Source organism: Capricornis sumatraensis, chromosome 7, assembly GCF_032405125.1.
Source record: "Capricornis sumatraensis isolate serow.1 chromosome 7, serow.2, whole genome shotgun sequence".
Taxonomy (NCBI): domain Eukaryota; kingdom Metazoa; phylum Chordata; class Mammalia; order Artiodactyla; family Bovidae; genus Capricornis; species Capricornis sumatraensis.
Window position 1 is genome coordinate 106,598,475 of NC_091075.1, and position 15,256 is coordinate 106,613,730.

The window sequence follows — 15,256 nt, forward strand, 5'->3', positions numbered from 1 at the left end:
CACGCCACGGGCTTTGGTCTCGCCAGAGCGGTCAGGAGCGGAGTTTTTGCTGACCGAGACTTATGTCTCCTCCCCAACACAACGAAAACGCCTTCACAGACATTGTGCAGGGCAGGTGAGGTGTCCCTCCTGATCCCCAAGGGTCAGGGCTAGGAGTTAAATTCGGAGAGCTAGGGCCCGAGTTCTGAGGGGCGGGTTTTCCCAGGCCCAAATTGCTGGCCCGGCACTGTGGGACCCTCAACGAAAGGGAGCCGGGCAGTACCGGAAAAGCATGGATCCCCGAGTGGAATCTGTGTTCGGAATCCCTGTTCTCCCGTTTATTGGCTGTGTGACCTTGGGAAAACCGCGTAACCTCTCTGGATCCTTGTTTAAAAAAACAAAAAATCTAAATTTGTTGGGAAGCGTGGGGAAGGTGGTGCGCTCCGGAACTTCAGCACACAGTAGGCTGCGTTAAGCGCTGGCTCCTCCTCCCTCACAACCTCTAAACGAGGTAGGTGGCGACTCCATTGTGATTGATCCCAAGTTTCCTGCCGGGGAAGGAAATTGATCCATAGAGGACCGGATGCGGGAACCCCAGCCCACTCTGTCCTCACTTGATAAACAAGCAACTGCGTTCCAAGGGCTGGGCTGGACAGGAGGCAGTGCCCCCGCCTCGCCTCGAATTCCCGCCGGACCCGGCTGAATCTGTCTCAGGTCCTCACCCCAGAGCAGAGCACCCTCCTGATCCAGCAACCATTTATTGAGCACCTTATGTGTGCACTCCCTATGGAGGGAGGAAATCCAGAAACAAAAAGCGGTGCAAAGAAGGGGCTGAACGAAAGAAGACAAAAATGGGGGGAACAGGGTACATAGGAGAGAAAGGAAACAGAGACCCAAGGCCCGCAGCAGGGCTGGGGCGCGCGCGCAGGCGGGCGCGGGCGGGGGTCGCAGGGCGGCGGTCGGTTCCAAACAAGCAGAGGCTCTGAGTGGGGGAAGGGGACGCGCCCGCCTCGCCTGCAGCTACCGCCAGGCTGGAGCCTCTGCGCGTCTGCCGAGCTCGAGCCGTTGCTCATTACTGCAATTATGTAGCTCTAAGTTTGCCTCGACCCTAAATTGCCAAGTTTTGAGGAGCCAGGAGGCCGGTGAGCTCGGGCCGCGGGAGACACCCGATCCCGCCCTGCCATTCCCCTCTCCCACACGCGTGGAAAACATTCCGGTGTGGCCGACGCACCGTGAGCTGAGAAGATTCAGATCTGCTCGGCATAACCGGGGCGCCCTCCCGCGCAGGGGCTTGTTGGCACGTCCCCAAAATCCCGGGGGCAAGGGAAGGATTCCCAGGCCCATTTTGCAGATGAGGAAACTGAGGAATAGAGTGATCTTCCCTACGCAGAGTCAGGCAGCTGGCATCAACCAATGGGTTTCTCTGACTTCAAGTTCAGTACAAACCCCCAATATAGGCGAGTGGCCGGGGGAGTTTCAGAAAGAAACTCAGATGTGTGGAAGTCCGGGTGTCCCGCGCGAGGTCACTCGGGATGCTGAGTTTATGCGGGGGGTAAACATTTTTCCCGTGTCTGCAAGAAATAGTGATGTACCTAAGAGCTTTTAAGGGGCCGCGTGGGCGCCAGAGTCTGAGACATTTTTAGATATCACTACCCTCTCTTGGGGATGAAGAGGACCAATTCGGGCCATACTTGTAAGCCCAGAGGCCAGGGACCACCCCCCACTGCCTGATCATTGGAACTTTGTTTTCTTAGAGAAGGGAGTGGTGACAAGTTCAGACTGTAGCCCCAGCCGCGGGACACAGCCTTTGTCAGAGCTACGTAGATCGAAAGATCCAAGACGCAGGGTACCTCGGAACTCGCCGGCGCCAGCTGAGAGCCCAACCCGGGTGCGTGCGAACCACCCCGAGCTCTCTTGGAATTCCGAGGCCAACCTCCCCCTGGGGCTAGAAGCTGGCGTAGTGTCCCAGGTTTCCTCCCCACATCATAGCCGTCTCTTATCTACAGAGACGTCTACCCTCCCCGCGTGCAACGCCAGGTACTTCGGGTTCTGACAGCCCTTGGTCTCCTGGCTTCCTCCTCGCGAAGGCTGCCCGGGGCTGCCCTGTCATGGAACTTGGAGATGCCCCCACAGCCGGACAGAGGTGGAGGTGAGTGGGGAGCCCTGATCTGGGGAGAATTAAGTCAGGGCCCCAAACTCGAAGGAGAACAGAGCAGCTCCTGGAACATAGTAGGCTTTATTTACTAGAGATCCTTTTCTGCCTTCAACATGCTAGCAAAATTGCCCCCGGAAGGCTAAACTTGGCGCTTGTTCAAATATATTCTCCTGGTAGCCTGAATATAACCTACTATATATAAGAAAAACCAGTTTGTAGGCAAGGCTCATGCGAAGGACACCCCATGCCGCTTAGTGTATGGTTGCCCTGCGTTTTCAGCAAACAGTTTTTAAAGGGGTCGCAATAGGGAAGGCACTCACATTCTGCCAGCCTCAAAATTAGTTCCTCAAACCTCGTCTACACTGGCGACAGCGGCGGGGTGATTTAAGAGAAGGAAAGCGGTGCCTCTCCATCCCCCACCTGGCCTCCTGTGGGAAAAACAGGTTTGCGGGGGTGGGAATTGTCTGGATTAGCTGTCTGCAGTCATCAAACCATTTGGGTGATTCTCTTTGTTTTCATAGACGGGTTAAAAGGGGAGAAAAAAGGAGAGTCGGTTATGGGTCACCTGAACAAGTGTCGATTTCAGCTTAAAGTGAATTGGAAAATTGAGCCTAATTATCCAAGGTAATTGCTTCAATTCTCCACTTGACTTTGCTAAGGCATATCTGTCCTGTGTGTTCAAAAAGGCACCCCCCCTCTGTCCCTGAATATTGTTGTCACCTTTGAAAAGTTGCTGGCACCAAACTACTACCAAACTGAAAAGCAACCATACATGTGAAGAGATGGCAAGGAGCAAAATTAAAAGACTAAACGAATGAGATAATATCTTGTAGCTTAAAATTAATTTATTTAACAAATATAGCTATAATATAAATGATAATAAAATTTCAAATATACAGTATATTACAACAGTCCCTTCCAAAGGGAATCTTGAGAGCCACCCAAATGTACTGTTAAATAGAAACAGAAGTTTTTAATTTTTATTTTACAGTTTCTTTCTGGTACTGGTAAGAGAGAGGTCCCTTCAACCTACCTTTGTCACACATCTGTGTATCACTCCCCCCCCCACCCCAAAAAAAGCAAATGTTTTACTGTTGAAGTTCTTTTAAAGTTTTCCGGTGGCAAGACCCAGGATCTGCCTCTCCTGCAGTTCTTCTCTTTCTCCCCAACTGTTCTCATTTCCAAAATCTTCAAACGTGAATTTTCTCTGTGCTTTTTCCTGCCAGGTGTTAGGACAGGAGGCATGGCCTCTAGATCTGGTCCAACCACTAACTCTGCTGGGGACTGTGGATACCTTTGGAAACCTCTCTGGCCTCTGTTCCCCCATCTGTAACTCGAAGGGATAGATCTAGCTTCTAGAAGAGTGTCATGGAACCCTCCCAGCCACTTTGGGGGAGGGAATCAGGCTTCAGAGAGTGAACTCCAGTAGCAACAGAGGACAAACCAGAGCAGTGCGGGGGTTAAAGAGAAGGTGCCAGGTGGTGCTGAACAGGGGAGCACTTCGTGGGAAGGCTCCTGCTGCTTGCTGGAGGGATCGGCTGGCACCCTAGGTAGGCAAGCCTGGGCCTTCTATGTCAGGTGGTACATGCTGTAGCCAACGTGGGCTGTGTAGAGTCCCACGGGCGCCACCGGCAGCGCGGCCCGCTGGAAAGGGCCAGAGGCCCCGTAGAGCGAAGCGCCCGCGGCGGCTGCTACGGCGGCAGGGCCTCCGAGTGGGAAGGAGAGGCCGAAGGCTGCGGGGGGCAACATGGGTTTAGCGGCCATCTTCAGCTTCTCCAGCTCGGCCTCCTGCAGTCTCTTGGCCTTGGCGCGGCGGTTCTGAAACCAGATCTTAACCTGCGTCTCGGTGAGGCTGAGCGAGCTGGAGAACTCGGCGCGCTCGGCGATGGACAGGTACTGCTTCTGGCGGAACTTGCGCTCCAGCGCCAGCAGCTGGGCGGTGGTGAAGGGCGTCCTCGGCTTGCGGTTGGTCTTGTGCTTGCGCAGGGTGCAGGCCGGAGGGCTCAGCCGCCCTGAGGGGCCGAGAGAGAGAGAAATGCAGAGGGTTAAGAAAGTGGCGCGCCATCCGCCCCGAAGTGGGAATAATAATCAGTAACAACGCCCGCGCTATTCATTTGCGTCGAGCACCTCGGCGCCAGGCGCCCTCATGGAGAGGCACTTGGAAAATGTCTTCTCCAGCTCCCACCGCCGGCCCACAGGGTAGACGTTCTTGCCTACCTTTTGCAAATGAGGAAACGAAGCTTCCAGGTAAAGCTCAGCCGTGTTCAAAGCCCGATATAACTGGGAAGAGGCAAACAGCCCTTACATCTAAGTGGCTGCTTAGGAAGGCCTCCTCCCACCACCACTCATGTTGGGATGGGTGGATATTAACAGGACGATGAAATGCGCAGAAAGAGGCCTGCACCCGAGATCATATTTAATTTTAGGCATTAGCTAAACATTTGTCATCTGTGCCCACCAAGTGCTCAGCGCCTGGGGATAGGCCGTTCTGTGGCTGAAAACCCAGATCTCCCAATCGCACACTCTTTCACTTATAACAGTGTGGTCCATGGGGTCGCAAAGAGTCTGGCAGGACTTAGTGACTATTCTAAGCTCTGGCCTCGATGACCAGAGGTGGAGCAACGCTGGATGTCACGAATGTCACACCATGGCCGAATCTCAAATATAAAAATGTGCCACAGTCTGGGGCTTGCTTTTAATGGTGCTTCTTTTGATTGTTTCAACTGTGTTCTAGGCCTGTTCCACGCCCAGCTCCTTGGCCTCTGGTCTCGCTCATATGCATGCGTGTTAAGGGCAGAATGCAATGGCTTCTCCTCGACCAGTGCTCCAGTCCACAGAGATCAACGCTGCTGGTGCCCAGCTGCCTTTTTACTTATGGCTTCAAAATATACCCTCAAGGATGGGCGGTGAGTTAACACCTTGGCAGAGGGCTCATGCAGCCCGGGACAGGGTCGGCTGGCCGAGTCAACGCCTGCCACACCCAGCAGCTGCCGCCTGGTTAAAAACGTGGAACACAATTATTCCCAGGACAACAGAGATCACCCCGACTTTGGGTCAGGACCCAGGCCTGAAAAGAATTCTTAAGTCCTGGAAGGGACGCTCTGCCTACGCAGCAGCTTCACTGGGGGAGAAATGAATTCAAATCTAGAGAATGTTTTCACCAGGCGGGTTTTGCCTAATTATGCAATTTTCTTTTTGGAATGCTTAAAAAAAAAAAAAATCCTCTGGGCTCTCAGGTCACCAGGATGTGAGTCAAATGAAAACTGGTGTTAACATCCCCCCTTCTTCCCTGGTCGAGACCATTGAGAGTCCGGGAAGCAGTTGGCCCCCGACTCGCTTTCCGCCGGGCCACCCGAGGGGCGGGCGCCGAGGGAAACGTCACACCCTTCGGTAGTTAACAGCCCAGCGCTAGGCCACCTTCTCCGGCCATTAGGCCCAGGGAGGGGCTGGCCTTTCAAAGACGTTTAATCCCCCGATAAAAATCATTCCTCAGCATCACGCCATTGAATTCGGGTTGCTATTATGCCGCACCAAATAATCGGAGGAAACGAGGAAAACTTGGGAATTTCCCGTGCTCCTGAAATATCTCCGAGTGAGTTCGCTGGGCAGAGAAGCCCGGGGGCCGCAAGGCCTCGGAACGACCCCGAAGGGGCCTTTGGCGGCTGGAGTCCGCTTCCACCACCCAGCCCGAGACATTTGGGAGCTCCCGATCCCGTTGGAGGGGGCGCCTCCCACTAATTGACGGTGCCCCGCCCCCTCCACTGGAACCTGAGCGCTTCGCCTCCTCCCCCTAAATGATCCATCCACCTTGAGCACCAAGTATCTACCTGAAACACGAAGGGGGCGAGGGAGGGGGGCATTTTGCGAGAGCTTCGGAAACACAGTGGGCAAAGAAATACTCTGGTGGGTGGATGTGGAGAAGGGGAGGGGGGCGCACTAGGCTTCTACGATGAGAAAGTGAAACTCTGCTCTGTAAAGATGTCCCGCACTCTTCGAACCCACCCGATGGGGTAACGGCGAAGTAACAGGGCTTAGGGTCTGACAGAGGAGCCAGCCGAGACTCCTGAGGTCGTTTGGTGGGGGCCCGAGGAGAAGGTGCCCAGACATTAGTGTCCTAAAAGTGAACTCCTACCCGCAGCGTCGCCTGGACAAGGCGAGGAGCCCAAGAAGGTGGCCCGAGAGCTGGACCTGGGCCAGGCCTCGAACCCTCTTCTGGGTGGGAGTGGGGAGAGGGGTCGACGCCCCCTCGCCCCGTGCTCCTCGAACACCCATCTGCAGCACCGGCTCCAGGTACCCGCCCGCAGGTACGCAGACACCGGAGACGAACAGGCGCCGGAGCGCGGCCTGGCGCCCCCGGGTCCCACACCCCCGCCGGCCCCCTCCCCCGCAGCCTGGGTTCTGGCTACTCACTGGCCGGGGGCGGGGAGAAGCGGGGATTCTGCATCCACGGGGTCCTCTCGGGTTTCTCGGGGCTCTCGGCTTTGACCAGCGCATCTTCTGGCAGTTTGAGGAGTCCTCCCACCGAGAAATGGCCGAGCGGCCGCGGCGAGGACGGCGCATCCGGGGCGCCCAACGACCCGGGCCGGGCACCTAGAGGCTGCGCGGAGCCGCCCGCCGCCTGTGCGCCCTCGGAGGCCGCCAGGACGCTGTCCTTCGCCCCGGGCTTCCTGTGATCGGCCATGAGCGCTTCCACGCTGAAGGGCAGGAGCGAAGGGGACACTTTGGGCTTGGCCCCCTCCTCGTCTGCGCCCATGGCGGCCGCCGTGGCCGCAGTGTTGCTGGGGGTCTGGCCCCCGCCGCCCCCCGCCGGTTTGCCGAAGGCGGAGTCCTCCACTTTGACACCGAGTGGCAAAGAAGTCATGTCAGCAGCCGGGGCCATGCAGAGCCGGGCCCCCCCTCCAGCCGCAGCTCGGGCCAGCCGCCGGGCATGAGCTTCGGGCGTGCTGGGAGCGCGGTCGGCCTCTGGGAGCGTCCGGGGCCCGGGCCGGGCGGGCTCTATCGCGCGCGCCTCCCGCCCCTCCCCAGAAGGCCAGCTCCGGCGCTCCGGGCCTGGTTATCCGCTGGCGCCGCCGCGCAGGCGGAGTTCTCGGGCTCACCAGCCGGCTCCGGGTCAGGCCGCCGCTCCCCAGAGAACTTGTTAATAAGGCGAGGCCAGCGCGGCGGCGGCCAATCAGCGCGCGAGGGGGAGGGTCCGGCGCGACCCATTGGGCCCCGCTCGGGCGGACTTGCCCCGAGGCGCGCTGGGCCTCGGGGCGCGTGGGGCTGGGCCCGGGCCCCAGGAGGGCAAAGGAGGGGAGTGGGCGCCGGAAAAACTTTCCTCCGAGCTACAGCCCGTGCCGCCCGTCCCTGCGTGGGTCCCCCTGGGTCTCTTATTTTTCTGTGTTCCTGGGGGATTTCCCCTTGGGCTCTATGCTTCTCTTGTGCTCTACCCCCTTCCTCCCTTTCCCTCATATCCCTTGTTTCCAACTTCTCCCTTTTTTCCCTCTATTCCTTTCCTGTTTCTCTCCCTACCTCCCCCTTACCTTTCTGTTGTGTCAGTTGCTTGTGTGTGTTTCTCCCTAGTGGATAGTGGAGGATGGTTCCCCTCTCTACCACGATAATTGGAGTTGAAGTCATTTCTTGTATATTGTCTTTATAGTTAAAAAAAAACCCCGCAGGCTTATTTATTATAGTAGAAAGACATAACATTAATTTATTCTGTAAACACCTTCATTTTCTTCTGTTTCAATCTTAAAAACTTTACCTCTGCGTAAAAGTGGGCCTTTGTCTTCGAAGTGCTGGACTGAAGTTTGCCTAAGAAGCCACTTTCGCGTGGTGCTACGGATGTTAAGAATAAGAATGCATTATGTTATCTGGAATGCATAATCGAGTTTCTCGCTGTGAACTTTAGGGGCGGGGGTGGGGTGTGATTACAACACCTACACTGGCTACCGGCTGCGGGAAGGAGCCGGTCATTTTGATGAAGAAGTTACTGAATATAAAACCAACAGAAACGACCCCAAAACACTGACCTGGCCTTAATGTGACCTCGATCGCGTATCCGCAGAAACAATGATAATTCTCCATCTCTGGATCTGATCTTGGGGGGTTAGGGAGGTGTGAAAGTACATTTGGGAGAGAGGGCGAAGAAATGAGGACACTTCCAGGGATGGATCCTCCACGCTGGGTATGAGAACTTTTATGCTGCCAATTTCGGAGGAAACGTGATTTTTATTTTTGCTGTTTAAAATGAGGGGAACATGAGTTGGGGGGGCGCGGTGTGCGGAGACTTAAGATCTACACAAACTCGGATCGTGGCCCCGCGGTTTTCTGCGCCTCCTCTTTATGGCCTCTTATCCGGGGGCCCAGGCCGGCGGCTCCCCGGGAGCTGGCGGCGGTGATTGGCGGCTCACCGGCACCGGCCATTGATGGCTGCGGGGTTCTAATCTCCAGGAAACACAAGGGGCTGCAGTGGCCATTTAAGGGTAATTATCCGACCGCGGAGGGACAGCGAATTCCCTCGCCTTTTAACTGGGCGCAGTAAAAGCTGTAGATTAGGGGCGTCCAGATTAAGGAAAATGAATTACTGGAGCGGGAACTTTATTACCTGGACGGCGTCCGGGGTCTGGCGGGAGGGGTCGGGATGCGAACGCCGGGGAGATTGGCAGCCTCGCAGAAGTACTCAGGCTCCACGAATTTTAAGGCCCGGGGCGGGTTAGGGAATATCCTCGCGTCTGTGCAATTCACGCCGCCTCTGCAGACCTCCTGCACTCCCAAGCCCTGGGAAGGGTTTAGGGCCTCCAGCTCGCGTCTGGCCCAGCTGGAGGCGCGGCGCACCGATGCGGCCTTTCTAAAGACAGGGGACCCCTGGGGGAGACAGGAGAATGGAGTCCTTCTTCCAGGCCGGGAAACCTAGGCCCCGGAGGTTTGCTTGAGGGTTCAAGGATGAAAGGCCGTATACTCCCACTTTAGAATTATAGGAACTGACACTCAGCGAGGCTCCCAGTCGGGATGACCAACTTCTATCACCCGCATTTCCAATTAAACTCTCCCTGGGACAGGCACGCGGGAATCTTATTCTGCAGTAGGGTTCAAGAGGGAGAGACAACCGAGGCCCCTAGGCTGTTTAGGTCAACCTTTTCAGATTGATCAGTGCGACTTTCTTTTGGGACTTGCTTTTGTTCCGCCCTCTCTCGGCTCCCATCTCAAAAAGTTTGGTTTCCAGATCACTTTGAAAATCTGCTATATCTCAGAACTTTCTCACTAGAAAATGCACACCAGCAAAAATAACTTCAAAGGTGTACCCCCTTGGAGTCCGCCCGATAAGGCCACCACCACCACCACCACCACCCCTGCTTTAGGGCTTTAGGGCGGAGCTGGGGCTCGAACCCCGAAAGTCCAGGTGCGAGGCGCAGAGGGGGCTCAAAGCTGTGTCCGGCAGGCGCAGCCAGTCCAGGTCAGGCCGCGGGCCGCGGACGGCCGGGCGGCGGGAGAAGGGCCGCATCGCTAATTGCGGGGATAAACAATCTGTCACGATCCCTCAGCGCGCCTAATAGGCAGACGAGGATGTTGTTTTTAGGCGCCAGCGGCGGCCCGATCAAAGGCAGCAGCCGGCGCAGGGGCCCTTGAAGTCGCGCGCCCCCGCCTCCTGGGAGCAAACCGCCTGCGCCCGCAGCCCAGGGCTCTGCCGCCGGCCCCTGGGTTTCGCGAGCCCGGCCCGAACCCCATGGCCTCTTTTTTTTTAGGTTCGGCCTGGGTTCGTGTCTCCTCTGGCTCGGAAACGGCGGGAAGAATGTCTGCGGAGGAAAGGGGGTGCAGAGCCGTGGATTCCATGTGGAATCCGTGCTCGGAATCGCGCCGGGATCGTCCACCGATCCTCCCCTGAGCTGCGGGGTAGGGGAAACGATGCCCACAGTCTCAGAGAAGGGACTTTGAGGAAAGGAACAAAATATCTGTCTCCCGGGGCGTGTGGTTTCCGAGGAAGGAAGGGCACACGTTGGGGGTTAGTGACAGAGCGCCTTCTCTGCGTTGATTTTTTGTTTGAGCCTTTTCGGATTTCCCGGCTGGCGGTTTCCAAGGGCTGACAGGGCCGGGGGGCTGCGCCTGTTATCTCGCCGCCAGCACTAGCCCCCAGGCGCTTCTACTGCCGGCATTTCTCCGCGTAGCCGCAGCAGCCCAGAAAGCCGGGCTGTAATTCATGCCTGGCAAGGGCAGGGCTGGCTCGCCGCAGATAAAGCTCGGGGACTGGCGTTCGGCTTCCATGCTGTCGTACTCCGCTCCCCTCCCCTCCAGCCTCGCTCCTTCTCCCCTTGTTCCCAGGCATCTTAAAACACTCCCCGCGCCCCAGCTGGGAGCACCTCCGCGTTTCGGATGCTAAAGACCGCTTGTCCTGCAGCCACTCTCTGGGCGACTGGTGGTGGTGGTGTTCTTCCCCTTTCTCTCCCTCAATAACCCCCCCCCCCCGCCTATTTTATAGGACTGTGTGGCGGCCGAGGAAAAGTGGTGTTTTTAGCACTCTCCCCCACCCCGCCCCGCCTCCTCGTGGGCAAAGATTCCTTTGGCGAGGCATCCCGTTTTAGAGACCGCCGTCTTTATCTGGGTGTTGGCGCGGCGGGTTCGAAGAGCCCGCAGCAAGATCCCTCACTTCTGGCATTCGTTGTCACCTCCGTCGGGTTTTTGTTTACGCCCCTCCCCCGTTTCCCAATGCATTTTGTGGCCTCGACCCAGGAGTCCCGCGTGCATTTTTTAAAAATGTGCAGCTCAGTGGGATCCCCCGGCAATTAGCAAGCCCCAAACAGTCCTCTTTAATAGAATGAATGTGCTATGAAAACCGATTACCCGGAACGATTTATTTTGGTGGGAATTCACCAATCTTCAGGAGGGCGATGGAGGGGGACGAGGGGGGCGGTATTTTGTCATGGGGATGGAGGCGGGTTGACAAGTAGACAGAAAGCACGACCAGGGGATCCCCCAACCTGCGGAGGGGGGCCTCCCGACCCCAGTCCTCCCGCCTGTTGGCCTCTGTCTCCTAGAAGTGAGCGGCTGGGAGTCAGAGGTTTGGGAAACTGGGAGTCACTGATGGAATCCTTTGGGAAGAGTTCACAGCTTTCCAGAGAAAGACACTGGAGAGCTCAGAACTCGAGGAAGTCTTCAGCTATTGCCTGAATATCCACAGCACAGATGCGGAGCAAAAAAAGCTTTCTGCTTGCCTGGGACCTGGGCAGAACTTACGCCTTTTAAGAGTTTTGGTGCCCTTTTTAATTCGAAGTTTTAAAAAAATGGTTGTAAAAAATATTTTCTTCTTCTTGCTATTCCTCCGCTTAAGCGGGCCCCACTTGGGCGGCCCAAGTGCAGTGCATTTTACCCAGCGCCAGAGAGAAATCGACAAGTCCGACTCCCTGCTTCTTCCCCTTCCCGCCCTTCCATCCCCTCCCCCCTTGCTTCTTTCCCCCCATCGGGCTTGGGCTTCCTTGCGTCTTTAAATTCGGAAGAGGGTGAGGGGTGTAGATCTGCGGGGGAGAGAGTGGGCCCCCCTTTCAAATGGCCCAAATTAATGTGATCGCGACATGAGGGTGCACTTGGGGAAGATGAAAGCGGAGGCCGGCCGGCTCCTCCTAGAGCTCCATAATTATAGATAATATATCCCATTTCAAAGCAATTAGACCAATCAGGCGTAACGAACCACTTTGCTGCCGACGAATAACAAAGGCGCACGGTTATTTAAGCCCAGAGATGTCAGGCAGACCCCGAGGCTCCAGGGGCCGACCAAACATCTTCCATCCTGGTTCTGCCCACCCTGGGCTAAAGAAGGCTCGCCCTTCCCGTCCCCGCCCCCACCTCCAGGCTCTGCCCACCGAGGCCCCCATCTCAGTTCCGGTAGGGGCCTGGAGGGGCAGGGGGTTGGAAGGAGTGGGAGGAAGAGAATTGACTTTTTTTGAGCTGGGTGTCAGGACTCTTGTCAGAGGTTTCACAAACTTTATCCGATTTAATCCTCTTTACTTTGGGAGATAGGTATTATTATAGGCTTTCCCACTATTTCCAGATGAGAGAATAGAATCAGAGTGGCAAAGTATCTTGCCCAGGGTCACACAGCTAGTTAGCAGTGGCGCCAGGATCTGGACACGGGTGGGTCTGAGCCCCGAATCCACTCTTTTCACTCTGCGGCAGTCTGTCTCAGGGAGCTTTAAAAAGAGGAGATGCTCTAAAACCCAGAGGGTGCTGTTAGGATTTGATGGCACTGACTCCCTCAATCCGGGAAATGGATTTTGGTCCATCACTTACTACACTTCTCTCCTGCGGCTCCGCTCCCCACTCCCCACCGCCTTCTAGAATTTTGAAAACTGTCCAGTTTTCCCATGAATTTATTAAATGTAGAGAATCTCAGGTCTTTCAGAGAAAAGACATCTGGACTGCGAGCTGATACACCAACCAAAGGCCGAGGACTTTTTTTTTTCTGAGCCTGGATTTGTCGGCTTTAAAATGGGTACTCTGTTCCTCAGTTCAGATAACGCTGTTGGCTCTCCGGAAGAGGCCACACCGAGGGACTCCGCCGCACAGTGGCAGGTTCCCAGCGCTTTGAGCACATCTCAGGCATCCCGGGTGGGCTGGGGGGTCTGGAGCCTTCCTCAGGGCTTGCCAGTTCCTCTCCTGCAGGAGGACGTGGGATGGCATGGGAGGCCTTGCCCCTCGAATGGAAAGTAGCCCAAGGTACCTTCCAGGTGGGGAACCTCATATTTCACCCCCAGCTCGACCACCCGGGAAGAGGCTGAGCGGGGAAACCAGACCAGGGCGGAGATAGGCAAGAACAGTCATCAACAGACACACGCAAAAAAGACACTCAGCCACGGGGATGGCGGAGGATAACAGCCCTGGATACAGCGATGCTGAGAAGCCGAAGAACCTCTGCCATCCGGGGACTCTTGAAGGACCTAAATATGAAGTGGAATGGAAGGAGAGTTCGGGATGCCTAGGAAGGCCAGTGCTGACACGGGAAAAGAGAGCAGTCGAAGGTGGCGGGTTGGGAGCGGGGGTGAGGGGAGACGGCCCAGGGAATGTCCTCCGAAGTGCGGCAGGCACCCCACTGTGGCTGGGCCGAGAGCACGTGGGCCAGGAGGGGTCCCCGGGACTTGAGAGGACCAGCGGGGATGAGGGTTTTGGGTGGGGCTAGGTAGTCTTGGAGGCCCTTCGGCCCCTTTCTCACCTCCCACCTCCCCTCCTCTTTGTCTTGGGTCCCTGACTTTTCCTTCTCTTCGTCCTCCTTCTCGCTCTCCCTGTCTCTCATCTGTCTCGGAGGCGGGTCTCTGCCTCAAGCGTGTCTCTCTTGGTCTCTTCGGAGAGATCTGGGAACCTCGATCTCTTCACCCCTCTGCCGTCTCTGGGTCCTTCGGTTTCTATCAGCAAGTCTCTTCCCACCCCACTCCCCCGTCTGTCCCTTCTCCGAGGTTTTTCTCTTATTCTCTCGCCTCCCGCCCCCGCCTGTTTCCCATTTCTGGAGCAGCAGTTGGCACCTTCGGGAGCGGCAGGAAACGCTCCTCGGGGCCCTGGTACTGCCCTCCCACTCCCTGCCCGAGGCTGATCGTTTCTCTTCTGAGCGTCGGTTTCCCTATCTGGACCTTACAAGGTCCCCTCCTTCTAGGGTCCTCGGAAGGATGGAAAAGGGAGGTGGCCAGGGAACCCACCAGAACCGTCGAGAACTGGGGAGGGGAGGTTCTATAGGGAGAAGCCCTGTTCCAAGTCCTTGACCCAGCCTGTGGCGCTTAGGCCCGACCTCAGCCAGTTCCCTCCTGGCTACTCAGGACCCGACCTAAGGGCCTGGACGGGCCCGGCCAGGCCGCCCCAGGTCTCTGCGCTCCGGCCCCTACTACCCTCCGCCTTCTGGAAAAGGCAATGACCCGCCTCTGGCGTCCACTGTTTTTCCGCCTTTACTATCCTTGGACCTCGCTTTCCTTACCGATGAGCACGAAGGAGGGCTGCTCCGTCATTTAAAATGAGTTGGGCGCTGCCCTCCTGGGGAGGGCGGAGGGCTCTGGGAGACACAGGCGGGAAAGCCTCCAGCCTGCACTCAGTCAGTGCGCTATGGAACACACGTTCCATAGACGGGGAAATTGAGACCCAAAGAGGAGTCATTTTCCCTTGGTCTCTGAACTAGAAACGGACAGAACTGGCACTAAAATGTAGGCTGTCCAACTCTTTTGTTTTTGCTCAATCACTAAGTCGTGACCGACTCTTTTTTGACCCCACGGACTGTAGCACCCCCACCCCCACCCCCACCCCAGATTCCTCTGTCCATGGGATTTCCCAGGCAAAGAATACTGGAGTGGGTTGCCATTTCCTCCTCCAGGGGTTCTTCCCCACCCAGGGATGGAACTGGTGTGGCCTACATTCACAGGTGGGTTCTTTTATCCCTGAGCCATCCGGGAAGCCCAGCGCCTTACCCAGTGTTCATCCTTCCCCGCCCTCAGGAAGGTCAGGAAACCCTGGACGTTCCAACTGTGCCCAGTGGCTTGCATCTCTGCGACCTTGCAGAAGACCTTGTCCATTTGCGAGGACTCATTTGCAAACGGGGCTTCCCAGGTGGCTGTAGTGGTAAAGAACCCTCCTGCCAATGCAGGTAGAGGTAAGAGACCCCTGGTTGGGAAGATCCCCTGGAGGAGGGCATGGCAGCCCACTCCAATACTCTTGCCTGGAGAGTCGCATAGACAGAGGAGCCTGGCAGGCTGCGGTCCATAGGGTCGCACAGAGTCCGACACGACTGAAGTGATTTAGCACGCACGCACTGGCGCACTCTGGCCCTGGTAAGTTCAGGGGGCATCTGTCCCGCCTTTCCGGTGAGGGCCGGAGCAGGGGCTCTGGCACCCTGGGCCAGGCAGGGTTAGGTTCTTGGAGCCAGGCAGGCTGGAGGGACCCGCTTTGACTGAGCACCGCCTCTGTGCTAGGTGCTTTCAGTGCATCATCACAGCTCCCGTCCTCCTTCCCAGATGAGAAAAAAACGAGAACTGAACTAGCACATTCCGGGCTGCGCAGCTGAGCCTGGGGACACCGGAACTGGGAACGGTGTCACGGCGCACTTTCGCTGCACCACGCATGTAGGGACGAGGGGAAGTCTTTGCTGTGCCTTGCTCAGCCTCTGCGCGGGGTAGACGG

At 56.7% G+C, this 15,256-nt stretch overlaps 1 protein-coding gene across 1 annotated transcript; it reads right to left on the bottom strand.

The window, feature by feature from the left end:
• Window positions 1–3,703: 3,703 nt before the first annotated feature.
• Window positions 3,704–7,013, bottom strand: MSX1 (msh homeobox 1). The gene is made up of 2 exons (XM_068975570.1): window positions 6,545–7,013; window positions 3,704–4,146 (listed from the first exon to the last, which is right to left on the bottom strand). Exons 1-2 carry the CDS (start codon window positions 7,011–7,013, stop codon window positions 3,704–3,706), a joined length of 912 nt encoding a protein of 303 aa, XP_068831671.1.
• Between the last annotated feature and the right edge of the window lie 8,243 nt (window positions 7,014–15,256).

Bases quoted from the DNA above. Each gene is read 5' to 3' on its own strand.
- MSX1 (XM_068975570.1), bottom strand. From the start codon at position 7,013: ATGGCCCCGGCTGCTGACATGACTTCTTTGCCACTCGGTGTCAAAGTG. The intron at 4,147-6,544 runs GTGAGTAGCCAG...TCGGCCCCTCAG, and splicing joins CTTCTCCCCGCCCCCGGCCA to GGCGGCTGAGCCCTCCGGCC.